The 27,360-nt window shown below is 34.4% G+C and overlaps 1 protein-coding gene across 1 annotated transcript in view; it reads left to right on the top strand.

Moving 5' to 3' along the window:
• Window positions 1-27,360, top strand: part of STK31 (serine/threonine kinase 31) — a 111,777-nt gene that overhangs the window by 37,009 nt on the left and 47,408 nt on the right. The window contains exons 11-22 of the mRNA XM_087428987.1: window positions 1,397-1,519; window positions 6,369-6,548; window positions 8,135-8,251; window positions 9,263-9,382; window positions 10,470-10,601; window positions 12,092-12,193; window positions 13,555-13,635; window positions 15,521-15,646; window positions 16,265-16,390; window positions 17,038-17,124; window positions 17,792-17,941; window positions 21,074-21,196. Coding sequence (XP_087285113.1) covers window positions 1,397-1,519; window positions 6,369-6,548; window positions 8,135-8,251; window positions 9,263-9,382; window positions 10,470-10,601; window positions 12,092-12,193; window positions 13,555-13,635; window positions 15,521-15,646; window positions 16,265-16,390; window positions 17,038-17,124; window positions 17,792-17,941; window positions 21,074-21,196 — 1,467 coding nt within the window. The remainder of the gene's footprint in view (window positions 1-1,396; window positions 1,520-6,368; window positions 6,549-8,134; window positions 8,252-9,262; window positions 9,383-10,469; window positions 10,602-12,091; window positions 12,194-13,554; window positions 13,636-15,520; window positions 15,647-16,264; window positions 16,391-17,037; window positions 17,125-17,791; window positions 17,942-21,073; window positions 21,197-27,360) is intronic.

Consider the following 27,360-nt stretch of genomic DNA (forward strand, 5'->3'; position numbering starts at 1 on the left):
GAATATTTGTTTCTGCTATTGCTGATGTTTAAGGACTTACATTTAGGCTTCATTGCCCTAGTTCATTTGACAGACTGAAGAGTAGGTTATTGAATAAATTCAGAGTTATAGTTGCCACTCAGAGTTGCCATTTTATGTCCCTTATTGTACTTAATCGGGTCTTAGTATTATTATTTCATTTATGTATTTTACACAGTTCCTTAACTTGATTGCCATATATATTTTTAGTGAAAGAGATTATTTTCTTTTGTCTTTATAGTTATAAAATGGGCTGGTTGAGCTTGCAGAAAAAAGAATATCCTAAAATTCAAGCTATTAAGTGTATGTGCCAGACACTGTTATAGGTAGTGGAGACACAAATTTGTTTAAGTCGTGATCCTGTCTCTCTATTTTTCTTACATACAGGCTGGATATATAAATAGATAGTTTCAATATAGTTTGGTAAGTACTATAATAGAGATAATGCATAGGATTCTTGGATATCTCTCACATACCTATAGTAGGCCCCCCTTATCTATGGGGGATACATTCCATAGATGCCTGAGACCACAGATAGTACTGAACCCTGTATATACTATGTTTTTTCCTATACATACATACCTATGATAAAATTTAATGTATACATTAGGCACAGTAAGAGATTATTAACAGCAATAACTAATAATAGAACAATTATAACAGTATACTGTAATAAAAGCTATGTGAATGTAGTCTCTCTCTCTAAAAATATTTTATTATACTATACTCACCTTTCTTCTTGTGATGATATGAGATGATAAAATGCCTAGGTGATGAGATGAAGTGAGGTGAGTGATGTAAGCACTGTGACGTAGCATTAGGCTACTGTTGGCCTTCTGACAATAAGTCAGAAGAAGGATCGTTTGCTTCTGGACAGTGGTTGATCATGGGTAGATGAAACTGCGGAAAGTGAAACCACAGATAAGGGGAGCTATTGTTATTTCCAAACATAGCCTCTTGGGTGAATTGGAGGTGTTATCCTGGTGGACTTTAACTGAATCTTGAAGGATAAGTAGGTGAAGGCAATGAGGGTGGGATGGGAGTAGGAGGGAGGCAATGGTAATTAATAATAGAAACTTGTATAGTTTTCTTAAGAAAAGCAAAAATTTTATTGTTGCAGAAATAATGGGAAAAAAATAAAGATTAGCAGTGCAGGATTGTTGAATTTAAATGTCTTATTTCTAATTAAGGGAAAGAAAGCTCTGCGTCAGTTTGGTAATCTAAGGAGAGAGATATTTCTTCTAAATGCTACTATGTTTGGAGAATATAATGTTAAATTTTACTAATTTAAAGAGATCAATTTTTTCGTATAAGTCAATGTGTAAAAAAAAAACACCTGATGTGTTAATGATGGCTATTCTTTTTTTCTTTCTTGCAGAATGAAGGGAATATTTTGATTGCCAAAAGAAATGAAGTGCAACAGAAGCTGTGCAGGGCAGTAGAAGATTTTATTCTGGAAGTAGATGAGCTACCTCTTAATAAACGCTTGAAAACATTGCAGGTTGGAATTTAAAACAATATTAAATATACATGAAAATATTTTTATCATTTGAAAATATGTTTATCATTTGAGAGGTGAAATTAGCATTTACCTTGAAACTTCAGATAGTACTGATGGCTGCAAAATTTTTCTTCTCTTTGAAGAATTCTGATCTCTTTTGAATGGAATTAAAATTTTATGTTAATATATTTAATGTGTTATAGTGTGTCTATTCTGCAAACAAGATAAAATGATCAGACGCGTCAGGCTTGCTAGAGCGGTGTTCATTGGAAAGATTCATAGAGATAGGAGCAGTAGCAGGCATATGAGTCCCTGTTGCCCATTGCATTCTAGTGGAAAATCTGGTAGGGCCACATGTCAGAGTTAGGGAGAGGGACCCTGATCCTTGAATTATAGGGCTTTTAAGATCCGTGATCAGGAGCTTGAGTACAATAGCTACACCGTGTTATAGAACGTTGTCTTCAGCCCTATCTTGCCATCTCAGCAATGACTTTAATTTGGAGTAAATGAGCATGACAGTATTGTCATTCCACCTATTAACATAATATTTCTCTCTACTTATTCAGTTCTTTTTTTTTCCACTGTCCTTTAATGATGTTTAAAATTTTGCTCTAAAAGGCCTTATGCGTTTTCTTCGTTTAACTCTAAGATATTTATACTTTTGGTTGCTTTTGTGAATATTATCTTATTTTCCATTTCCTAGTTATTTTCAATGGTGTAGAAGAATACTGTTGATTTTTATATATTGATGTCTCTCTGGCAACTCTGTTGAACTCTCTTTTAGTTCTCATTTGTCTGTTGATAGTCTTTGAGCTTTCTGTGTGGTGCTATCATTTGAAAATAACCCTCTTCTACTCCTTCTACCTTTTATGTACCTTTGAATTTTTACTGCTTTAGTCAGTATCTCTAGTACTAAGTTGAATAGTAGCTGTGTTAAGCTGGTATCCTTGTCTTGTTTTGGACTGCAGGGAGTGAGCTTGGTAGAGAGTTGGAGAAAAGGATATTCAGGGGCATCTGGGCACTGTCTATTTCTGTCCACCGGGATGAAGTAGTAGTTTTGATGGTACTGCGTATGGTTCAGGAACCATTAGAGTTCTGGTTTGAAACATTTTCTTAAATGGAATTGCATAAATAGTATAAGTGCTTCCAGAATGATGAAGCATGTAAAAGGGCAGCAGTGTAGGAAGAGTGTACCTGTCTACAATGCAACTTCCACTTTACCCTGTAAAGGTTTATTTCTTCTCATTAACTGTTAGTAAACATTGGTTAAGGGTCTGCAACCAACATCATCTTTAAAGTTCTTTTTAAAGTTTAATCTTAAAAGACTTTTTGCCATATCTGGTTTGTCTCCCTTTCTACTGTTACCCTAGGTCACCAGAGTATTCTTTCAACTTCCCTTTATTTTGCTGAGAAATAGTTTTACTTTTATTTATATTCTGCACAGACTTTAGAAATATAACTTATACTTCAATAATGAATGTCAGTCAAAGAAATAAAAGCTCATGATTTCTGGTTTCCTCAGCATTTATGGAGACTTCGTGACGTACAATACATGGTTGATTTTTCATGACTGTTCCTTATAGGTTTAAAAAGAAAGTATATTCTGGTTTTCTTGGTTTCCAATTCCTGATATACAGCTATTATTTTAACCTGTAATCTTCTATATCTTTGCTTCATTTTTGGTCTGATCAGTTTATCAGTTTTGAGATATTTTTGTTACATATTCTAGTTAATATATTTTGTTGTACATTCTAGTTGTTTAAATTGTTGTTCAAAATATTTCAGTGCTGTATTGTTGGGTGTTAATGTATTCATGATTGTTAAGTATTTTATTTTATTTTATTTTTATTTATTTATTTATTTATTTTTGTGAGGAAGACCAGCCCTGAGCAAACATCTGCCAATCCCCCTCTTTTTGCTGAGGAAGACTGGCCCTGGGCTAACATCCGTGTTAAGTATTTTAAACTGTGGGTTTTCTTTAACCACTGTGTAACCTTATTTTTCCCTTAAGGTGTTTTGGGATAAAATTTTATTTTGTTTCCTTTTAAAATTCCTATCCCACCTGTGTTTTTGGTTAATATTTCCTTTGTATATCTTTTCCCCCCTCCCTTTATTTTAAATGTCTTTCTCAGACAACACACTAATGGATCATTTTGAAAAAGAATCCAACCTGTAAATCTGTCTTTTGAGGGGTAACATAATTGATTTATATATTTATAATTATTGTTTTCTTTTTTGGGTTTTTTTTAGTGAGGAAGATTGGTCCTGAGCTAACACCTGTTGCCAGTCTTCCTCTTTTTGCTTGAGAAAGATTGTCCCTGAGTTAACGTCTGTGCGAGTTTTCCTCTATTTTGTATGTGGGACGCCACCACAGCATAGCTTGATGAGCAGTGTGTAGGTCTGTGCCTGGGATCCAAACCTGCGAACCCCAAGCAGCAGAAGTGGAGCATGCAAACTTAACCACTGTGCCACTGGGCTGGCCTCTATAATTATTGTTTTATTAGAACTTATTTCTGTGATTATTTTGTGTTTTTGTTTGTCATGGTTTCTTTTTTCTCCTTTTCTACCTATCTAACATCTTAGAATGTTCTCACTTGCCTTTGGTGTTTCTTCCTTCTTTGTCTCTGTCTCCCTCCCAAAAACCAATTAACCAAATAACCACAATTGTTGTCTAGGATTTTAGTCACAGATTGTTACGGATATTGTATATCATAACTCAATTAAATAACAAAATTTATAGAGTTATTTTTTCATTATTATTTCATAAGGTATTGGATATCTTTTGGTTTTTCTCTGTGTACTGGAGTATTTTTTCTAAGAGTCCTTTCAAAGAGATCTTTGTGTCGTTGACTTTGTGAGGTATTAAATCTCAGGCTCTCTTATTTAAACAATTTAAACATTTAAACAGTTGCTTACATTTAAACACTTTAAACAGTTGTTTAGTTGGTTATAAAATATTAGGTTCAAAGGCCATTTTTCCTTCACACCTTTGACAATAATAATAGTCATCTTATTTCCATAGTTGTTGATATCAGTCTGGTTTTTGTTCTTCTGTGATCTTTTTTCCCCCTGAAAGCTTTAACATTTTCTCTTGACTTTGTTCCTAAATTGCAGTGAAATGTATTTAAGTTTAGATTTAATCTGAGTCAATTCAGTCTGAGGTTTTATATTTTTCTTTAACTCTAGGAAATATTTGATAATTATTTCTTAAGATACTGTTCCCTGACCCCTACCCCATTTACTTTTTCTCTCTTTCTGGAACTTCTGTTAGATGGATATTTAAACAACTTCTATTTGTCTATGTATTTTAATTGTTCATCCATTTTTTTTTCTATCTTTTTATCCCTTTCTTTATCTTTTTGGAGGGATCTTTGATTTTACTATGTAGCTCACTAATTGGTTCTCTAGCTGTATCTTTTCTGCCATTTAGCCAATCCATTGTGCTCTTTATTTCAAAGATTATTTCTTTTGTATTTCATAACTTCACTTGGTTATTTTTTATAACTACTTGGTTATGCTTTGTGTTTCCAATATTATTTCTTTTAGTTGAGAATGTTTGTTATGCTTATTTTGAGTTCTTACTGTTACCTGACCACTGATTTTGTTTCCTTTTTATAAGGTGGCCTAGTTTGTTGTATTTCTTTCAGAGTGCTTATATTATTCACACATGTCACAATCCCCCATACCTCTCTTCAGGATCTCATATTTCCTGGGAGAACTATAAGCTATCTTAGTCTGTGCTGTTGTGTAGGTATGGGATAGTGTGGTAGAGGGGCCTAGGGAGGAGTGAAAGCCTGGACCATAACTTCAAAAACTTCAGATGAGTTTAGGGAATAGGATGGAGTTGTTTCTCCAAGCTTCTGGGGTTGTAGTCTGGGCTCAACTACTCCCTGTTGGCTTCTGTGCTATGTGTCTTACTCTTTAGTGGACCTCCCAGTCCTTCTACCTCAGCTACTGTTCTCTTCCAGGGACTTACCACACTTGAGTATAAATGCTACCAGGTATTCAGGGGAAAAGGGAAGAAAAGAGAACGCTTAGGGGCTGTCCAGCTTTTCTGTACTGGATATCAGTTTTTGCCTCATCTAGGTTCCTATACTGTATTTGTATAAACCCGTTGCCTCTTGCTCGTGCTGCTGCTTTCCTGCCTAATGTGAGGGAGAGAGAAAGGCATATGAAGAAAGTTCTCTTTCCCACAGGTTATTCTCTGCCGTGGTACAGGCCTTCTCCCAGTTGCAGTGACTGTATTCATTCAGTGATAAACACCAACCATCCTCTGTCTTTCTAAGAGTTTCTCAGAGTTTTGTGATAAAAATTTCTGAGATCATTAAGTTTTCCTCTTGTCTCTGTGACGTTTCTAGAGTCTGATTCCTGGAGAGAGCCAGTGGGCTCTCATGTCTCTTGTCTCTTCCAGTCCTTTTTAAAATGCTTTTAAGTACATTTATATGTTTAGTGTTTTTCCTTAATTGGAATTATTTGTGTATTTTGATGTGTAGTTTATTTGTATGTAGCAATAGAACTTGGAAACTTCCATGTCAGGACAAAACATTAGTAATTCTTATTCATAGTCAGAGAAAGGAGAGTAATTTCTACCTAATTAAAAACCTAAGAATATAAAGCTTTCTATTTGTAACCTTAATTAACTTAATAAACTTTTACTATTATAGTCCAAATAAATCACCTTCTAGGTAGTTTTATGCTTTCATGTCTGTCTAATTATTCTAAGTTTTATGTAGAAAATTCTCAAGAATATGAGTTCAGCATACTACTTTTCTGTCTCGGATTCTAATACAGTGCTTGAATGCTAATATAAAGTTAATAAATTTTAATAAACAGAAATATATCTCTGCAGGATTTGTCAACCTCTTTAGAAGCAGTATATGGACAGGCCAAAGAAGGGACAAACTCTGAAGAAATACTTAAGAAATTTTATGACTGGAAGTGTGATAAAAGAGAGGAGTTCACCAGTGTTAGAAGTGAAACAGAGGTTTCTCTGCAATGTCTTGTAGCATGGTTCCAGAGCACCTTAAAGGTAATAAGAGCTCTTGCCCAGTGGTGTTGTAGCATAAACCAGGGAATGTTTTTTCAAAAAACTTTTCCACAAGTAAAATTTACTTCTTTTCTGAGAGAAAATAAGAATGAAAATGAATGAGAATGAATGAGGTGGAGGAGTGAGAGATTTACATATTTATATTCTCTATTTAGGATGTATATGGAAAGAACTTCAATCAAGCTGTAGGTATAGGATAATATCACTGGAGTTTATTGTGAGTGTAGTGTATATTTTACAGCTATAGTGTAGAGAGATAAGGATATGTATATATACATGTGCTTTAGAGGGTAGTAGAGCTTTCCTCTTTTTGTTTTCTGTTTTAGCAAGACATATATATGTGTTTTAACATTAGTTGGCTAAGCAGTCATGCTTAAAATGAATTGTTGTTTGACAGTGTTTGTCTTTTAAGTTTTAGATATCTTAAAGATAAATGGGGAATATTAGTCTCAGTTGATATTAGATATTAGAAAAGATGTTTTGTATATCATTCTTTTTAGTTCTTATTTATCATTGTAAAAACACTGTGTAATTTTCCAAAAGGCTTGGGGGCATGTGGTTTTGTATAGTGTATTTAGAACCCTAAGTAAATTTTGGCCTAATTTTGATGTTGATTCTCTGTGCTATCTACTTTACAGCTTTCTCAGCAAGGGCAGGGACATCCATGGTATCATTTATGTTAACTCTGAATGATTTCCAAATATTCATTTCTAGTTTTGTTTTGGAAAGAAAAAATATTTAATCTTCAGCTGTTTCCAGAACTCTTTATTTTTGGTACTTTCTTACGGGTACATTAACATAACTAAGTTATTTCTTTGTCTTCTTTTATTATTGATCATAATTGTCTTTCTATTTAGGTTATCAGTTATCCTTTTCTTTCATTTCCATATCTGCTTCCCCAATCGAGATCTCCATAATCACAAATCTGAATCTCTGAAATCAAAGTGACTGCTTGTGACCTTTGTGTTTTGTATTGTAATCTGGGCCCCTGATTTCATTCTATTTAACAGCAGCTTAAGATAAAGTCTATTTCTATTTCCTGATAGAAAATATCTTGGTTTTCCTAATGAGATGGAGACATCTGGGTTTAACTTTTAATCTCCAGGTTCCTAAATACTGGTAGGTCATCAGTAGGTACCAGATATAATCATATCCCTTCCTTGTTCAAGAGCTGACATTGTCAGCCTAATAACTAACAGATAGAAACTTGCCACCTGAGCGTTCAACGTTCTTTACAGCTTTTAGTCAGACTGCCTCTTTTACTATTCCCAAAAAACATCTTGGTCTTGTCCCTGGTTTTTCTTGTACTTTTCCTCTGTATTGCCCTCTTACCTCTCTTAACCACTAATTATGTTTAAAAAAAAAATCTGTCTTTTCTTTAGGTGTGTAATCTATGTGTACCTTTTCTTTTCTGGTGCATAAGAGGGTTGTGCTTTATCTTTCTTGTGTATCCTTATTTCCCCCACATTGCCTAATGTGTAGGCTAATGCCCTGCTCCGGGTATAAGGACACAATACTAATTGAAATAATTAAATGAGATACTTCATGTTTTTATTTTTGCAAATCAGGCTTTTGATCTATCTGCGGAAGAATCACTGACTTGTGAAGACACAATTGGTAGTATTGATGAAATCCTAGAGAAGACTGAGTCAAGTGTCTGCAAAGAGCTGGAGATGTCTCTGGTTGTGAGTATTGATATTCTTTATTATTGCTTCCTTTGAAGCAATATGGTTTCTCTTGCTAGTTAGAAAGTATTAAGATTGGTCTTAACTTTCCTCTTATAGGTCTGTTTGAAATAGTAACACTGTCAAGTTCTAATCCAAACACAAAGCAGAGTTTTATTCTTCCACAGGGTGGTATTTTCATTTTAATAGGACATTTCACATTAAAAAAAATAAAATCTAATGTTTAATTCTAGGAAAACCCCTCTTAATCTGAGTGTATCAGCTTTCTATATCATTTGATTCTTGAGTCCATCATACGCGATAAGAAAAGACTCTTTAGAGTTTGTGAAAACTTGAAATAAAATCGAGGAGAGCTCTGGAAGCGGAATCACAAGATTGATTAGTAGTTCCCTTTCTCTATTGTGTATATTCTCTATTGCTGTGTCAAGTTAAAAATTAGTGTAGCTCCCTGAAAGAGTATTTTATAATGTCAGTATTCTCACTGGGACTCTTTCCTAGTTTTTAAGCTGCTTACCAAAAAGTCTCAGTGGTTATGTTCGTCATTTTACTTGTTTCTTTTTACCTTTTGTGATTTTCCTCACAGTGCTCAGATTGGCATTAAAAAATACAGATATGCATTACTGTATTTCCCTGTTGTCAAATAGTCCTTATTTAAATGGCTTTGTAGAGTTGATTTTAGAAGTAGTTGTTAATAGGTGATTTCTAAAAATAAAGTGTTCTGTTTGTTGTTGAGTTCTTATGTTTAGCATAGTTGTATCGCTGATTTCCTTCAATGCTGTACTCCTAACAGCTTTAGGAATAATAGTGTAATGGGAGTAAAATTTCCCATACGAACATCTTTGACATCAGTCTCCCTTCTGTCTAGAAAAAGATTAATGTTTAAGAAATATATTGAAATGGATAGAGAAATTTGTTCAAGTCATCATTTTAAAGTTTATCCATTGTTACTGAAGGTTTTAACTATTTTGGATACTCCTTTGTGTATAATTACATGTGTGTGATTTCATTTAGGAGCAAGGTGATGCAGACAAGGAAATCATTTTAAATACATATAGTCAAGTACTACAAAAGATCCGTTCAGAGGAAAGGCTTATTGCCACAGTACAATCCAAGTACCAGGATAGTATTGAGGTTGGATTATGCTTTATTTTATTGGTCTCATATATTGATGCTTTGAGTTTTTTAATACTTAAACTTTTCTCAAGTAGTTTAATACCACTGATGAGGTAAATTATTTATTGCTAGAAAAACACTATGACCATTGTTGACTGGTATATAATTAAATTCACCCTACAGTGGAAAAGGCGATTTTGTTGATATAAATATATTGAGTTTTTTGATTGTCTAAATTTTTGATTTTCTTATGTCCTTTAAAACATAAACTTTTATCATCATTTTATTTCTGCCTATACAAGTTTATAGTAGAAAATTTGCTATATATGGAAAGATAAGAAGAAGAAATAAAAACATTGATTATAGTCCCCTTAGCCTAAGAGATACTGCTAGTTTCAGAATATTTCTTTTTGGATGGTGACTTGTATATGTATGTATGTATATTATGTGCATTGCATCGTTTTGTAAGCTATCTTGAAAATGTTTTCTTCATTTAATGGTGTATTATGAATGTTTTCCTATACAATTAATGATTCTTCTATTGTGTCGTTTTGAGTGACTAAAACATCATCCCTTGTATAGTTGTATACAGCATAGTTTAACCTTCGTCTGTGTTAGACGTTAAGGTTACTTCCATTTTTGTTTTTACCATAAATAATACTATACATAATTTTTGTGTATAATTTTATGTGTGTATTTCCTCAGATAGAGTCCCAAAAATTGTTAATTACCTAAGTTAAGAGGAATGAACATTCTGAAAATTTGATAGGTATTATCAAACTACTTTTGGGAAAGGTAATTTCAGTTTATATCCTCACTAGAAATTCCAGTTTGCATCGTCTCTAGCAAAGTATGTCTCACTGTACATCTCAGCTTGAAATATTTATTTTACCTTTTCTACTTTGCTGGAACTGATATTCTAAATAGAAATGTGGATAATTAAGAAATCAATTGGTAGAATCATCTTGTTGAAAATTGTAGGATTTTTTTTTATTAAACTCAGTAAATACTAGTTGAATCTTAGTAGAGAAATGATAAATGGTCAGTAAGTGTTCAATAAATGTTATTGTCTATGTTTTGAAAATATAATAACTCTTTCTCTCAGTTTAAGAAGCAGATTATCGAATATTTAAATAAGAGCCCCAATGTGGATCACTTGCTGTTCATTAAAAAGACGCTGAAAAGCTTAAAAGCTCAACTGAGATGGAAATTGGTTGAAAAGAATAATTTGGAAGAAGTAAGGAAACAGTTCTTATTGAACTCTATGTGTGTACCTTATTTTACTTGGGCTCTGCTTCATAAAAGTAATGCATAAATACACTCTTTCAACTAGAAGAACCATTATTCGTATTTTATCTGTATATGTAAATAAAGTTATTACGTTAATAGTATAAACATTTTCCTACGTCATTAAATATTCTTTCATTTTACATGGCTGCTTTGGCTTTTAGAATAAACATTTTAGAAAAATTTTGAAAACTTTTGGTTTGGACTATTATAATGTTTATCATAATACAAGCCTACTACATACAAGGTGATGGAGTGCTCCTCCAAAGGTAGAATTTTGTCATAAAGTATTTTTTTTGTGAGGAAGATTGGCCCTGAGCTAACGTCTGTTGCCAATCCTTCTCTTTTTGCTGAGGAAGACTAGCCCTGAGTTAATGTCTCCGCCTATCTTTCTCCATTGTGTATATGGGATGCTGCCACAGCATGGCTCGATGAGCAGTGTGTAGGTCCGCGCCTGGGGTTCCAAAACCCCTGGACCACCAAAGCAGAATGTGTAAACTTAACCGCTATGCCACTGGGCCGGCCTCCAGTCATAAAGTATTTTTAAGATCATGATGTCTTTGTTAACTCTCTTTTAAATGGCTGGGCATACTATTTCTTGCAAATATTTTAAGTTGTTTTCATATAATAACAGAACTGGAAGAATTAGGACACTCTTATCTGGACTAACCTCCTTCTTTAGGCTTAAACCTTTGTGAATAAACTGGTAATTCTTTGTGTTCTCTTGAGCGTTCAGTTTACGTACAGAGGGAATCTACATTATGTTTTAATCCAACTTAAATTAGCTTTCTTCCTCTTTGGAGCACTTTAACTGGACATAGAGTGGAACTAATTTAATAGTTGAAGGTTTTTCTAGTTTTATCCTATTCTGGGCTGTGGGGAATGGAGTCGTTTTTAGTTTAATTTTTTATCTTTTGGAGAAATATATCTAACTTTGAAAACATAGGTATTTTTAATGGTGACTTATATCATTGGAGTCTTATGGAGTCTTTGTGAGGCCTACCTTGTCTTTCCTGTAGTAGACACATCACATATTTACTCATTTTTTTTTTTTAACCAAATCTCCTGTAGAAAACAATTCCATAGAATTTAATTGAGTTCTGGTTCCTATTCTTGAAATTTACTTTATGATGGCAGTTGGTCATCTTTATCTTAGAGAAAATCTACAGGAAATTAAGAGACCAGAAAAATCTATGTAATTGATTTTGTCTTTATTTTTTGTAATTCCTTTTTGTAGGTTTTGGAAAAGTCAGTGTTAGAATAAACTAATAAATATTAATTCAGCAAGTGTCATGAGGGTCTATTATGTACTGGTTACAGAAGGATACATAGCAATCAGACAGAGTGATTTGCTATAGAAGTTGCATTAATTCTTACAAAGAAGACTTGTTAGTCTACTTTAATAAGCCTGTAAGGTCACTTTTTTCTTTCTGATTAAAGTCTGATGACCATGATGGATCTGAAATTGAGAAAATAAAACAAGAAATAACTCAATTGCGCAATAGTGTCTTTCAGGAAATTTATCATGAGCAGGAGGAATATGTAAGTATTTGATTCTTTGAAGTTTTGAATTAGTTTTTACTCTAGATAATGAATTCAAATATCCATTTTATGAAGTGGACTATAATCACTAAACTAGAGATTATATTGGCATAGTTACGTTGGCATAGTAATGTTTATGTGAATTTAGAAATTGATTTCTGATATCAAAAATAATTTATAACTATTGTACCAAATGTGGAAATTACAGAAAATTATAAAGAAGAAAAAAATCTGTAACTTTCCCACTTGGTGGTAACAGTAGTAACTACTGTTAACTTTTGACTTAACTTCTTTTTAGTCTTCTTTCTGCTTGTTTCTACAAGAATTGAGATCATAGCACAAATTCACTTTTGCATACTGCTTGTTTTCTGTTTAACATAAAGCTTAAAGATTTTTTCCTTTGTTAAAATGTATATGAACATCATTTTACCATAATACTGTGAAGAAAACATTAACGGGGAAGCATAATTTAGTTGAAGAATATCACAAAATAAAACTACCTGGTTTTTGGGGGAAGTTATTTGTTTAAGTCTTCATTCTACCACTAATTTTGTGGCCTTGGGAGAAACAGCATATTTTCTTTTTAAAATGGAAAGAATATTGTATTTTATGTTTTAAGAATGTTGTGGGGAAGAAGTACCGTAAGAAAAAATGCTTTGAAAAATAACAATACTATGAGAATAATAGACATTTTAAGTGTTAAGCTTTATTTAGCAAACTCATCTGATTGTGTGTACTTCACTATTCACCTTATGAATCTTGGATAAAATAGCTATCTTGCAGTAAGTGACTTGACAAGTGGCTAGAAGTTTTACTTAATAAACATGATAAATGACTTTTCTAGGATCTTCAGTTTTCACATTTGCTTTGAAGTGGTGTTTGTAAAGCTACATATTTATTTTCTCTTTCAAGGATTTTATGATTTTTTCCTTCCTAGATGAAATAACCGTTATTTTAAAATGTCACTATGTTCTTAATATTTTGAGGAATAATGTCAATTTTACGATTAAAATTGGTGTATCATCACACTTTTTCAATTTAGGTTGGAAGTGAGTGTGGACTTTGACCTTCTTAGGCAAGATTTTATGCTTATATATGTATACTAAGCTTAAAATTGGTAATTTAGTTTTTCTTAGTAAGGTGGTAATTTAGATTCAAGATGACTCTTGGTTTTCATTTGATATTTCTTGTAGTAGAAGACAAAATCAGTGATTATGTATCTTGTTATATATCTCATTAGATTATATGTCTTGTTAGATATATAATAAGGGAGATACTGGTATGTTATTTTTTCCTGAAGTCCAGCCTGTCACAATTGAACATATATTGATCTGCAATAAAAATATATTTTTAAAATTTAGGAGAAGCTGAATAACTTGGTACAGAAATGGTTCCCTGAGCTGCCTCTGCTTCATCCTGAAATAGGATTACTTAAGTACATGGTAAGCTTTGTTTCCCCTGAGAATTACTACTCTGCAGAGAGTGTCGAAAAGTGATGGTGTTAAAATTGTATGTCAGTGTTAAATTTATAATATCCTTACTATAAAAATGTTCCTGATGAGTAGTTTCTGAGTATTATTAGAACTTTTTCTCAAGACTATCTTTAGTACTGACATAGTGTGTTTTAATTTTTGTATTAATTTGCTTGTTTTTCTCTGTGTTCTCTTTTCCTCATACCCATTCAATACATTGCATAGCATTTATTTGAATTACGGGTATTTATTTTTTGAAATGATAAAGCAGTTTTAGCTGTTCCAAGAGTTAGAGCAAAAGCAGTACATTGCTAGTCGTGAGGAATTTAAGTAGAATGTATCTTTTAAGTTAAAGCAGGCTGGGAAAAAATTCTGGAGAAGTTGATTAAAGTAGAGATGTTGACATGAGTAGTTTTCTAGGCAGGCAGGATTCAAGCCAGGAAGATCAGTGTATTAGACAGAAGGGTAGTATAGAGCAAGATTGGTAAATTCTGACTCTCAGGGCAGAATCTGTTAGCTCTGTGTTTTATATTGCCTGCTAGGGATGAGGGATTAGATTGAGATATTTATGTTTTAAGATTATCAAGTTCATGATAATATATTAAATCTAGTACAGAAAGAAATGTTCACATAGACTTATGAGCTCATAAATATGTAAGATTAAAGTCCCTTAAATTGTTACAGCAATTACTGTAAAATCTTCCCAGACTAGACTTTAAGATAATATGGGGTTTTCTTTGCAATTATTTAACTCTAGATTAGAGATTCTTTCATGTAGGATGGCTGAGTGAATTTGTGGTGCTATATGGGACTTGAAATTAATTTTAAAAAATATGCTAATGTATTTTATTGTGGAAGATGATAAAAGGTTTGAATCATGGCTTATGGACGCCTTTAATTTAAGATGTTTAACTGGGATGTATGCTTAGGAAACCCCTGTGGGTTGATTATATATTGTGGGTTACTTAAATATACTGACAACACTTAAAAAATAAAGAGCCAGAAAACAATTTAACAGCCCCTCTTACTAAAACTACACCACAATAAAACTTAGCTTGATCTAAAATGTTGATAGTCAGGTTTTAGTGCAAAAAATTATTTCTTTTAAAAGGCAGAAATATCTAGTACCATTAAAATATTTGAAAGCCATTTTCACTTTTGAGGATTCCACTTCAAACAGAGGCAGAGGTATTAGAATTGCTTCATGGTAGTCATAATTTTTAGGCTTCTCATTCCCATTCTGCAACCTCCTTTTTATTTGTCATCATCTTAATATTTTTAGGAAACACATGAAGTTTTCCAAGTAATATCAAGGTTCCTTGGAAGCATGTGTGGTTAATCCCAGTCATCTTCAGAATTTGTTCTAGAACTGTAGCAGTGATTAAATGTATGGTGATTACACTTCGAGTGGGAGGAGTTCAAGAGCTAGGAACTAGAAAAAAATATGAAACTTTAAATATTTTAATTTTATTGGTTTTTCCAGTAGGCTTGATGATGTCCAATTCATCTAATAGTATGTAACTAATTATGTTGATGATTTAATAGTGCTAGGATAAGGGGCCGGCCTGGTGGCATAGCAGTTAAGTGTGCACACTCAGCTTTGGTGGCCTGGGGCTCGCGGGTTCGGATCCCGGGCACGCACTGATGCACCGCTTGTGAAGCCATGCCGTGGCAGTGTCCTGTATAAAGTAGAGGAAGATGGGCGTGAATGTTAGCCCAGGGCCAATCTTCCTCAGCAAAAAGAGGAGGATTGGCATTGGATGTTAGCTCAGGGCTTATCTTCCTCACAAAAAATAAATAAATAAAGTTCTGGGATTGTTTGGATTCTTCAACTGTAACAAAAACTTGTGCCTAGAACTCTGATGGTCTTCTTACTATGAGCTTGGAGCGGGATATTCTTGATGCTGAGCCCATGAAGGAACTTAGCAGCAAGCGTCCTTTGGTATGTTCTGAGGTTCATGGGCAGATAATTCTTTTAAAGGTAAGTTTAAGTTCTTCTGACTTGTAGTTGATTCAGAAATAGAAAGGGGAGTGGTGGTGTTACTTTTCAGGAGAGTGAAAACCCACTGTTTTATAAGAGTTGACTGGCATGATGATTATGCTTCCAATTTGTGGCCAGATTTAATTTTGAATTTAAAGTTTCCCTCATTTCCCTAAATAATGTATGTCTTTAATAGGATATACTTGTTTTCCTTTCTTCAGGTGACCTTACCTTATTACATTCTATCCAATAACCTTTTAAAATTCTTGTTTTTCTTACATTTCTATTTGAAATCTCAACTGTTTTGCCAACACAGTCTTCTATTCTTTTATTTCTTCTTTTCATTAATCTGGGAAACTGTTAATCATGATAATAGGATTATTATTTTGGCCTTAGTAGCTTCCTGTTGTAGAATGTTTATTAAGCTATGGGTAGAATTGTTCTCTCCTGTCTAAGTTATAGCATTCAAAGCAGATGGAAAAGGTACTTACACAATTAAAAAGTAAAAGTAGATATAATTTAACATATAAAAAATCATTATGTTTAAATTGGAATGATGTATAATTAGAGTGGGATTTTTAATCTTGGAATTACCAATGCCTCTTTTTTTTGGTACAGGGCTATTCTGTGGATGTTGACACAGAAGCCAGGGTGATTCAGAGAGCAGCCGCCTATCACCGAGCTTGGAGAGAAGCTAAAGAAGAGTCTGGGTTACTACCATTAATATTCTTATTTTTGTGTAAGGTAAAGTTCTTATGCTAATCTCTTACAGAAAACATTTTATTTAAAATAAGTTTTAGCTCCAAGTTTTAGAGAAGTAACTCATCCCTTTATTTATTTATTTATTTATTTTCCCCAAAGCCCCAGTAGATAGCTGCATGTCATAGCTGCACAGCCCTCCAGTTGCTGTATGTGGGACGTGGCCTCAGCATGGCCGGAGAAGCGGTGCATCGGTGTGCACCCGGGATCCGAACCCGGGCTGCCAGCAGCGGAGCGCGCGCACCCAACCGCCAAGCCATGGGGCTGGCCCCTCATCCCTTTTAACATAAAAAAAAATTATCCCAGGGGCTGGCCCGGTGGCGTAGTGGTTAAGTTTGTAAGCTCTGCTTTGGTGGCCCGGGGTTCACGAGTTTGGATCCTGGGCGTGGACCTACACACTGCTCATCAGGCCACTCTGTGGCGACTTCCCACATACAGAATAGAGGAAGATTGGCACAGATGTTAGCTCAGCGACAATCTTCCTCAAGCAAAAAGAGGAAGATTGGCAGCAGATGTTAGCTCAGGGCCAATCTTTCTCACTGAAAAAATAAAAAAGAAAAGTTATCCTATACAATCTAAAATGTATTGAGGAATTTTTCACTTTGAGTCTCATTCTCTGTTTTGCTTCTTAGTCCGATCCTATGGCTTATCTGATGGTCCCGTACTATCCTAGAGCAAACCTGAGTGCTATTCAAGTCAGTATGCCTTTAACTTCAGAAGTAAGTAAAAAACAGTATTTCCATAGAGATATTAAGTGAGAAAATAACACCTGATGTTTATTGAGGGCATACTACATTCTTTATACTATGTAAAATTTTGACTCATTTTATTGTATTTAGTTGTGACGTCAACCCTATGATATGTTATCCTCTTATATACAGAGGAGAAAAATGAGGCTTACAGAGGTTAGGTGACTTGCACGGGGTTCCTTAGCCAGAGGCAGAGTTGGGACTTGAAATTAGGTCTTTTTGGTACCAAAGCCCATGCTTATAACTGTTAAGCTATGGTGTATGTAAATTACATAGTCTAGCACTTGGTATTTTAAGCACTTAAGTGACAGCTTTAATTTCTTTTGTAAATTTGAATTAGTAATAACAATAAAAGACGCTCTGATTCTTCTTACCAGTAACACTGTTTCAGTGCTGTATGTGGTCATTATTTGTAATCTAAGTCTTCTTAGAGACTAGTCTCTAAGTCATATATGTCACCAGTTAACGTAGTCAGGGCTTCTGACCTTTAATTCTTTCTCTATGCTGTATTCTTATTAAAGATTCATTTGGATGAAGTTTTACTCACTTTTTGAAAAGTCTTTTAATTAAAGAAAAGGTTCAGGTATTAAAATGATTTGCCTACTTTCTGATTTCTTTTGTGTGTACTTATCTATAGGAAGCTTTAAAGGTCATGAAAGGTGTTGCCCAGGGCCTGCATACGTTGCACAAGGCTGACATAATTCATGGATCACTTCATCAGAACAATGTATTTGCTTTAAACCGTGAACAAGGAATTGTTGGAGATTTTGACTTCACCAAATCTGTGGTAAAATTTTGTGGTTTTACAAATAGGTTCTAGACTTCATTTAATATTATTAGGCAGTAGTTCAGCACTTTTACATGATATGGTAATTTATTATAAGGTCTTTGCCTTCAGTTAAGGTGTGTCATGTAGTGTAAGCAATTCTCTGTTATCAGCTAGGTGCTGGAACAAGAGTTACTAAATTTGTGCATTATGTTTTTTAACCATAAGTCTTAGGAGCAACCTGACATTACAGTCAATGGCATTGATAACAATCATTAATTAATTATTTAATCATTATCAAGAAACATTTAATTACTAGGAAATACACAAGGAAAACTAGGTGGCCATCTCCTCTCTCCCCTTCTGCTGGTACCCTCCCCTCCAGTAAGTTAAATTTAGATATATGTACTTTGCTATTTTTTGATGAATGAGCATTTTCAGACACCTGGGAACTTGGACTTTTCTATTTAGTTTAAGTGCTAGTTCAACTGCGTTGGCTGTTAATTTGGTGCTGTATTACCTCAGAACAGGCAGTTTGTAGAGATAGCAAACATGAGGCTGTTAAAGAGCATATTGTGATCTTTTTTTTCCTTTTTGGTAGAATGAGCAGTCTCAAAATATACATGATCACAAGGGAGCAATTCTTTTTTTTAAAATAGCTTTATTGAGATATAATTCACATATCATGATGTGTATAATTCAATAGTAGTTTTTAATATTAAAAACTAGAAAGCAACCCCATACCGATTTACTCCCCATTTCTTCCTCTACTCAGCCCCTTGGAAACCACTAATCCACTTTGTGTCTCTATGGATTTGCCTAATCTGGGCATTTCCTATAAATGGAATCATACAATATGTGGCCTTTTGTGATTGGCTTATTTCACTTAGCATAATTTTCAAGGTTCATCTATGTAGCATGCATCTGAACTTCATTCCTTTTTAAAAATGCCCAAATATTTCATTGTATGGATGTGCCGTATTTTGTTTTTACATTCATCTGTTGATGGACACTTGAGTAGTTTCCATTTTTTGATTATTATGAATAATGCTGCTATGACCATTAGTGTATAAGTTTTTGTGTAGACATATGTTTTCTCTTGGGAGTGGAATTGTTGGGTTATATGATAATTCTGTTTCACTTTTTGAGGAACCAAACTGTTTTCCAAAGTGGCTGTACCATTTTATGTTTTCATCAGCAGTGTATGAGGATTCCAATTGCTCTGCATTCTTGCTAACCTTTTATTGTCTGAGCAGTTCCCTTTTGACTAATATAAGTTGTAATGCTTTATACTTTGGTCATCTACAAGTCATAGGCTAATGCCACTTGTGTATATCTAGTCTCAGTGGTTTTCATATGGTAGCTCAAAAAGATGAGAAAATGAAAATGTAAAACTGTAATGAAATGTTGAATTATGAAGGATTTATACAAAGTAGATTTGCTGAGACATTTATTTTATCATATTAATTTATCTGAAAATTAAGATAGTCTCCTAAGAAAAATAACTAAATTATGAGTTTTAAAACATTCTCAACTCTTAGGGATCCTGGTTAGTTTCCTTTTGAGCATGCTATTTGTACAACTATAGATATCATGACTATTTCAAGACTTATTCTTCCTCTTTTATACTAATTTGTCAGCTGTTATTATCCGCCAAAACATTGTTTTAATCTTCATTTAAAATTATTTACGTTGTGGGGCGGGCCCGGTGGCACAGTGGTTAAGCGTGCGCGCTCTGCTTCGGAGGCCCGGGGTTTGCAGGTTTGGATCCCGGGCGTGCACGGAAACATTGCCTGTGAAGCCATGCTGTGGCAGCGTCCCATATAAAGTAGAGGAAGGTGGGCACGGATGTTAGCCCAGGGCCAATAATCTTCCTCAGCAAAAAAGAGGAGGATTGGCATTGGATGTTAGCTCAGGGCTAATCTTCCTCACAAAAAAAAAAAAAAAAGAAAAAGATTATTTACTCTGAAACATTGGTTCAACTTACCTTTTGCTCCATTTTTCATGTGACTTTCAGATTGAATTATTAGCTTGGAAGACAAATTTGAAAAGTAGTCTTTAGTCAAGACCATTGCTTTTCAGGCTTTATACTGCACGTGATTCAGCTGGGGATCTTGTTAAAATGCAGATTTTTATTCAGCGTTTCTGGGATGGAGCTTCTGTATTTCTAACAAGCTCCCAGGTAATGCTGTAGCTACTGGTCTTTGGACCACACTCTGAGAAGCAAGGATAAAGATAGTAGGAGGAGAAGAGATAATTAACACTTACTGATATGTGCTAGGTAATTATTGTGCTAATTACCTTTATCTTTACAGTAACTCTGTACGTAGATATTATTTCCGTTTTACAAATTAATTAATTTAGGCTCAAAGAAGTTAAAGCCCAAGGTCACATAGCAAATAAGTGGGAGAGTGGGAATTGTAGCCAAGGTCTGTCTGAATCCAGGGTTCGTGTTCTTGTCACTGATCATCTGTTGACACATAGAAATGTGTGCTTAAAATACGGTCAGTGAGGAAAGAAGGTACTTTGTAGACTTTCAGTTTTTTAAAAAGTTGTTTAGGGAGTTGGCGTAGGGGTATAGTGGTTAAGTTCGCACGCTCCACTTCAGCAGCCCCACGGTTCTCGGGTTTGGATCCTGGGCACGGACCTAAACACTGCCCATCAAGCCATGCTGTGGTGGGTTCCTACATACAAAATAGAGGAAGATTGGCACAGGTGGTAGCTCAGTGATAGTCTTCCTCAAGCAAAAAAGAGGAAGATTGGTAACAGATGTTAGCTCAGCGCCAATCTTCTTCACCACAAAAAAAAAGTTATTTAGAATTTTGAGAATTGGAAAATAGCACTGCCTCTTGCCGTTATGAAATTTATTTAAAGAAAAAAATTGTACCAAATGTTTAAAGAATCAGTGGTTTTTAGCTTTGAATCTGCTTGAGTCTACAATGTGAAATGTAACCAAAGTGTCACTGTTAATTTTATGAGACTGATTTTAAGAGCAATTTATAATAACAGAAATTAGGTAAAATTATTTGGAAGCAAGAGAGAGTGAAATATTTCAAATGAATTTGTTTTTTGTGTTGATTAAATGCAGAGTACTTCACAGAAGGCCGCGTCGACTGTGTTGCCACTAAAATATTTAACCTATTGTTTTTGTAGAGTCAGCGAGCCTCAGTGAACATGATGGTAGGTGACTTGAGTTTGATGTCACCTGAATTGAAAATGGGAAAACCTGCTTCACCAAGTTCTGACTTGTATGCTTACGGCTGCCTTTTATTGTGGGTAAGTTATTTTTTTATTGAAACACGTCAGTCATTTATATATATGTTACAGTATATAAGTGATGATTTTATAGTGGTTTTCCTCAACATATTACTCTGGATGAAAAGCAGTGGTAGATTTTTAGTAGAAAATTGGTTTTTTCCCCCCCTTTTTTAAGTGTTATCATAAACTGTTGATATACTTATCACCTGTTACACACTTTCTACAAATTGGCGTGATATATATTTTACATATTATGCTGTTGTCTTAGTTTTATTAAAGTCAAGATTAACAGTGAAGATGATTTTGTCGTATATTAATCTGGAAGTATTTCATGCATGTGTCGAAAATAAATGTTAAATGAGCCTTGAGTAAGTGTTCCTGCTTTCAGTGTAAACCAAATAGGTATTTCTTATCCCTGGTTTAAACTCGTTCTTCCTGTGAATTATGAGGGATTAAGTATGAACAAGGAAAGGATATCTGTTCTTACTTCTGCTTAACTTTGTGCTGGAGGTTCTAGCCAAGGGGTTAGCAAAATTCTCTATAAAAGGCTAGATGGGAAATATTTTAGGCTTTGGGGGCCGTATGGTCTCTGCTGCTGTAGCATGAAAGCAGCCATAGACAGTATCAAAATGAACGGGTGGCTGTCTTCCAATAAACCTTTATTTATGGACATTGAAATTTGAATTTCATGTAATTTTCGTGTATCATGAAATAATATTGATACAAAATAGTTTTCTTTTGAACATTTAAAAATGTGAAAACCACTCTTGGCTTGCAGGCTGCACAAAAATAAGCAGTGGGATGGAATTGGCATGCAGGCCATAGTTTGGTGATCCCAGTTCTAGCCAGTGTAATAAGGCAACAAAAAAAAATAAAAGGCATACAGTTTGAAAATAAAGAAGTAAAGCTGTGGGGGCTGGCCCCATGTCTTAGTGGTTAAGTGAGCGTGCTCCGCTACTGGCGGCCCAGCTTCGGATCCTGGGTGTGCGCTGACGCACTGCTTGTCTGGCCATGCTGAGTCGGCGTCCCACATACAGCAGCTAGAAGGATGTGCAACTGTGACATACAACTATCTACTGGGCCTTTGGGGGAGCAAAAGGCAAAAAAATGAGCAGGATTGGCAATAGATGTTAGCTTAGGGTTGGTCTTCCTCGGCAAAAAGAGGAGGATTGGCATGGATGTTAGCTCAGGGCTGATCTTCCTTACCAAAAAAAAAAAAAAAGAAGTAAAGCTGTCTTTATTTGCAGGTGATGTGATTAATTATGTAGAAAATCTTTAGGAATGTACATAAGAGCTAGAACTAACAAGTAAGTTTAGCAAGGTTGCAGGATACAAAATCAGCATAATAATTAATTTTCTATATACTAGCAACAAACAATAGGAAATTGAAATAAAAAATTATGAAAATATCAAAAATACGGAATTTTGGGGGCCGGCCTGGTGGCGCAAGCCGTTAAGTGCGTGCGCTCTGCTGCGGCGGCCCGGGGTTCGCTGGTTCGAATCCCAGGCACGCACTGACGCACCACTTGTCGAGCTATGCTGTGGCGGCGTCCCATATAAAGTGGAGGAAGATGGGCATGGATGTTAGCCCAGGGCCAGTCTTCCTCAGCAAAAAAAGGAGGAGGATTGGCAGATGTTAGCTCAGGGCCAATCCTCCTCACAAAAAAAAAAAAAGGAATTTTTAGGGATAAATTTAACAAAAGATGTGCAACACCTATACACTGATACCTACAAAATATTGTTGAGAGAAATTAAAGAAGCCATAAGTAAATGGAGAGATGCACCATGTTCATGGACTGGAATACTCAATGTTGTGTGGGTATGAGTTCTTCTCCAGTTGGTCTATAGATGCAATACATTTTCAACAAAAATCCTTCTAGGCTTTTTTTTTTTTTTTTTTTTTTTTGTTTTTGCAGTAATTCACAATCAGATTCTGTAGTTTATGTGAAAATACATAGGGTCTGGGATAGCTAAATAATTTTGAAAAAGAATAAAATTGGAGGACTTAAACTACCTAATTTTAAAATTTAATAAAATTGCAGTTAATCAAGACAGTGTGATGTTGGTGTAAGGTTAGATAATACAGGTCAATGGAACAGAATAGAGACAATAGAAGTAGACCAATTCATTTATGGTCAACTGCTGTTTTTTTTTTTGGTGAGAAAGATGGTCCCTGAGCTAAGCTCTGTTGCCAGTCTTCCTCTATTTTGTATATGGGACACCACCACAGCTTGGCTTGATGAGTGGTGTGTAAGTCCATGCTCGAGATCTGAACCCATGAACCCTGGGCCACTGAAGCGGAGCGTGCGAACTTAACCACTATGCCACCGGGCTGGCCCCCCTTGTGGTCAACTGCGTTTTGACAGAAGTGCCGAGGCAATTCTGTGAGGGAAAAGATAGTCTTCAACAAATGATACTATAACAGTTGGATACCTATATGTTGATTTATTCCTTGCACAATGTATAAAAATTAAATGTGTATTAGACGTAAATGTAAAACCTAAGTTTCTGAAACTCTAGAATAAAACACTGGAGAAAATCTTATTGACTTTGAGTTGGGCAAAGATTTCCTGTAATAGAACACAGAAAGCATCAAGTATAAAAGAAGAAATCAATAAATTTGGATTTCATCAAAATTTAAAACTTTGCTTTTCAAAAGACACTTATGAAAATGAAAGTCACCCGCAGATTCGGAGAAAATATTTGCAAAACATATATCCACAAAATATTTATATCCAGATCTCAAAGAACTCTTACAACTCAATATGAAGAAGACAACCCAATTAAAGAAATGGGTGAATATTTAAATAGGCACTTGACCAAATTAGATGGCCAGATGGCAAATAAGCATGTGAAAAGATGCTCTCAACATCGTTAGTCATTAGGGAAATACAAATTTAAAACCAGAACGAGATACTACTACACACCCACTATAATGTCAAAAAGTAAAAAGACTGACCATACCAAGTATTGGCTAAGATGTATAGCAACTAGAACTCTGATATATTGCTGAAGGGAGTGTAAATGGAGCCGCCACTTTGGAAAACAGTTTGGCAATTTGTTAAAAGGTTAAGCATATACCTATCATATGACCCAGCCATTTTACTCCTAGGTATTTAGCCAAGAGAAACGAAAGCATCTGTTCACAAAAAGACTTATACACAGATATTCAAAGATATTTTATTTGTAATAGCCAAAAACTAGGAACAACCCAAGTGTCCATCAATAGCTGAATGGATAAACAGCCTGCTGTATATCCACTGGAATACTACCCAGCAAGAAAAAGGAATTAACTATTAATACACATGATAATAGGAAGGAATCTTAAAATAATTCTGCCAAGTGAAAGAAGCCAGAGGAAACAAAGAGTACATACTTTATGGTTCTATTTATGTGAAATTCTAAAAAAATACAAACTCATCTTTAATGACAGAAAGGAGATCATCAATGCTCTGGGGTTTCAGGGTAGGAGGGAAGGGAGGGATGTATTACAAAGGGGCATGAGCAAATATTTTGACGTGATCACTATGTTCATTAGTTTGATTGTGGTGATGATTTTATAGGTGTATACATATATCAAAACTAATCATGCTACATATTTTAAATATGTGTAGTTTATTGTACATCAGTTGTACCTCAATAAAGCTGTTAGAAAAAAAGTATACCTACCCAAGTGGTAATCAATGGGAACCCCACCCCCTAATGAATTATTCACAAGTTTTAGCCTTATGCTGGCATGTGTATTTAAAGTTGTTTGGTTTTATAGAACCATCATAGCTATAGAAATGATTTAATTGGCATCATTTTCATTATTGCGTCAGTTATCTATTCTTTATCAGGGAGATGAAAGTAAACGTCCCAGATACTCTGATGATCCTCAGAACTATCATAAAATATCATTTAAGTATGGGAACAGTCTTATTCCACCTATTTCCTTTCTTCATCAAATCGTAGTAAGGAGCTCTATGAGTAAATATACTATTGTTATGCTGAATTCCTGCTCTTCTTGAATGTTGATTAAGGTCTTTTTAAAATTTAATTTTTAATTTAACATGTAGTGCAGTTTACTGTTTTTTGGTATACAGTCCTATGAATTTTAACATATGTATAGATTAGTATAATTATCACCACAATTAGGATACAGCATAGTTCCATAACTCAAAAAAAATCCTGTGTGCTTTCACTTTGTAGACACATCCTCCCCCTAATCCTTAACCCTTGGCAACTGCTGATCTTTTCTCTATCACTATAGTTTTGTCTTTTCAAGAATGTCGTGTAAGTGGTATACATATGTAACCTTTTTTTTTTTTTTGCTGAGGAAGATTAGCCTTGAGTTAACATCCATGCCAGTCTTCCTCTACTTTATATATGTGGTTGCCGCCACAGCGTGGCTGACAAGTGGTTTAGGTATGAACCTATGAACCTGGGCTGCTGAAGCGGAACGTGTCAGACTTAACCACTATGCCATGGGGCCGGCCCCCATATGTAACCTTTTGAGACCATCTTTTTCTCTCAGCATAGTGCCTTTGAGATTCATCCAAGTCAATTAATATATTAAAGTTCATTCCTTTTTGTTGCTGAGCAGTATTCTGCTGTATAGATGTACCAAGTTTATCTTTTTACCTGTTGAAGGACATCTGGGTTGTATCCAGATTTTGTCTACTACAAATAAAGCTGCTATGAACATTTGTTTGTAGATTTGTGTGTGAATATATGTTTTTATTTCTCTAGAATAAATACCCAGATTATAATTGTATAGTGTAACTTTATAAGGAACTGCCAAACTGTTTTTCATAGTGGCTGTTCCCACCAGCAATGTATGAGAGTTTTAGATGCTCTGCATTGTTGTTAAGACCTCATATTGCCATTGTTTTCTATTTTAGCCATTCTCTTAGGTCTGTAGTAGTGTTTCATTGTGATTAATTTAAATTTCTCTAATGGATAGTGACGTTGAGTATCTTTTTATTTGTTTATTACTTGCCGTCCATATATCCTCTTTGGTGAAGTGTCTGTTCAAGTCTTGTGCACAGTTTTAAATTTGATTTCTTACTATAGTGTTGAAAATATTTAAAAATATACTCTAGATACAGATCCCTTGTCTGATGTCATTTGCAAATATTTTTCCTAGTCTGTAGGTTGTCTTTACATTCTCCTAAAAGTGTATTTTGCAGACTAAAAGGTTTTACTTTTGGTGAAATTCAGTTTATTTATTTATTTTTTTATGGATCATGCTTTTGGTATTGTATCTAAGAAGTCTTTGCCTAACCCTAGGTCCTGTAGATTTTCTCTTATATTTTCTTCTGAAAGCTTTATAGTTAGGTGCTTTACGTTTCGACTAGGATCTATTTTGATGTAGTTTTCGTGTAAGGAGTGAGGTTTATGTTGAGTTCCATGTTTTCTGCATATGGACGTCCAATTAATTGTTCCAACACCATTTGTTAAAAAGACTGTATTCTCTACTGAATTTCCTTTGCACCTTTGTAAAAAATGAGTTGGTCATATTTGTGTGAGTCTGTTTCTGGACTTTTTATTCTGTTCCATTGTTCTATGTATCTCTCAGTTTACCAATACCACACTGTCTTGATTACTGTATCTTTATAGTAGGTCTTAAAATTGGGCAGTATGATTGGTATGATTCTTCTTTTTCAAATTGTTTTAGCTATTCGAGTATCTTGGCTTTTCCGTATACATTTTAGAAATAGCTTGTCTATATATATAAAAAAATGCTGCTGTGATTTTGATTGAAACTGCATTAATCTGTAGATCTGTTTGTGGAGAATTGACATCTTTACTATGTTGAGTCTTTTTAATCCGTGAACTCCATTTATTTAGGTCTTCTTTGATTTCTTTTATCAGCATTTTGTTACTTTGAGCTTACAGATCTTATGTATCTGTTGTTAAATACTTTATACCTACTTTATACCTAAGTGTTTTAGTTGTTCAAGTTCTCTTTTTTAAACAATTATTTTATTGATAAGAAAGTTAGTTTAGTCCAAAAGGTTGTGTAAACTTTGATCTTTCTCCTCAAAGAATTAGGCAAGTTACAACAAAAACACATAGTATAAAATATATAAAATGGCAAAAAGTCAAGACCCCAAGGGCTATGCTTGAAAAGGCAGTATTCAGAGTTAAACTGGAACCATTATCAGAGGATCTTATTTCCAGGGCTCTGAGTGGATTTC

The sequence above is a fragment of the Ceratotherium simum genome, chromosome 1, assembly GCF_057802395.1.
Source record: "Ceratotherium simum simum isolate JZ-2026a chromosome 1, ASM5780239v1, whole genome shotgun sequence".
Classification (NCBI taxonomy): domain Eukaryota; kingdom Metazoa; phylum Chordata; class Mammalia; order Perissodactyla; family Rhinocerotidae; genus Ceratotherium; species Ceratotherium simum.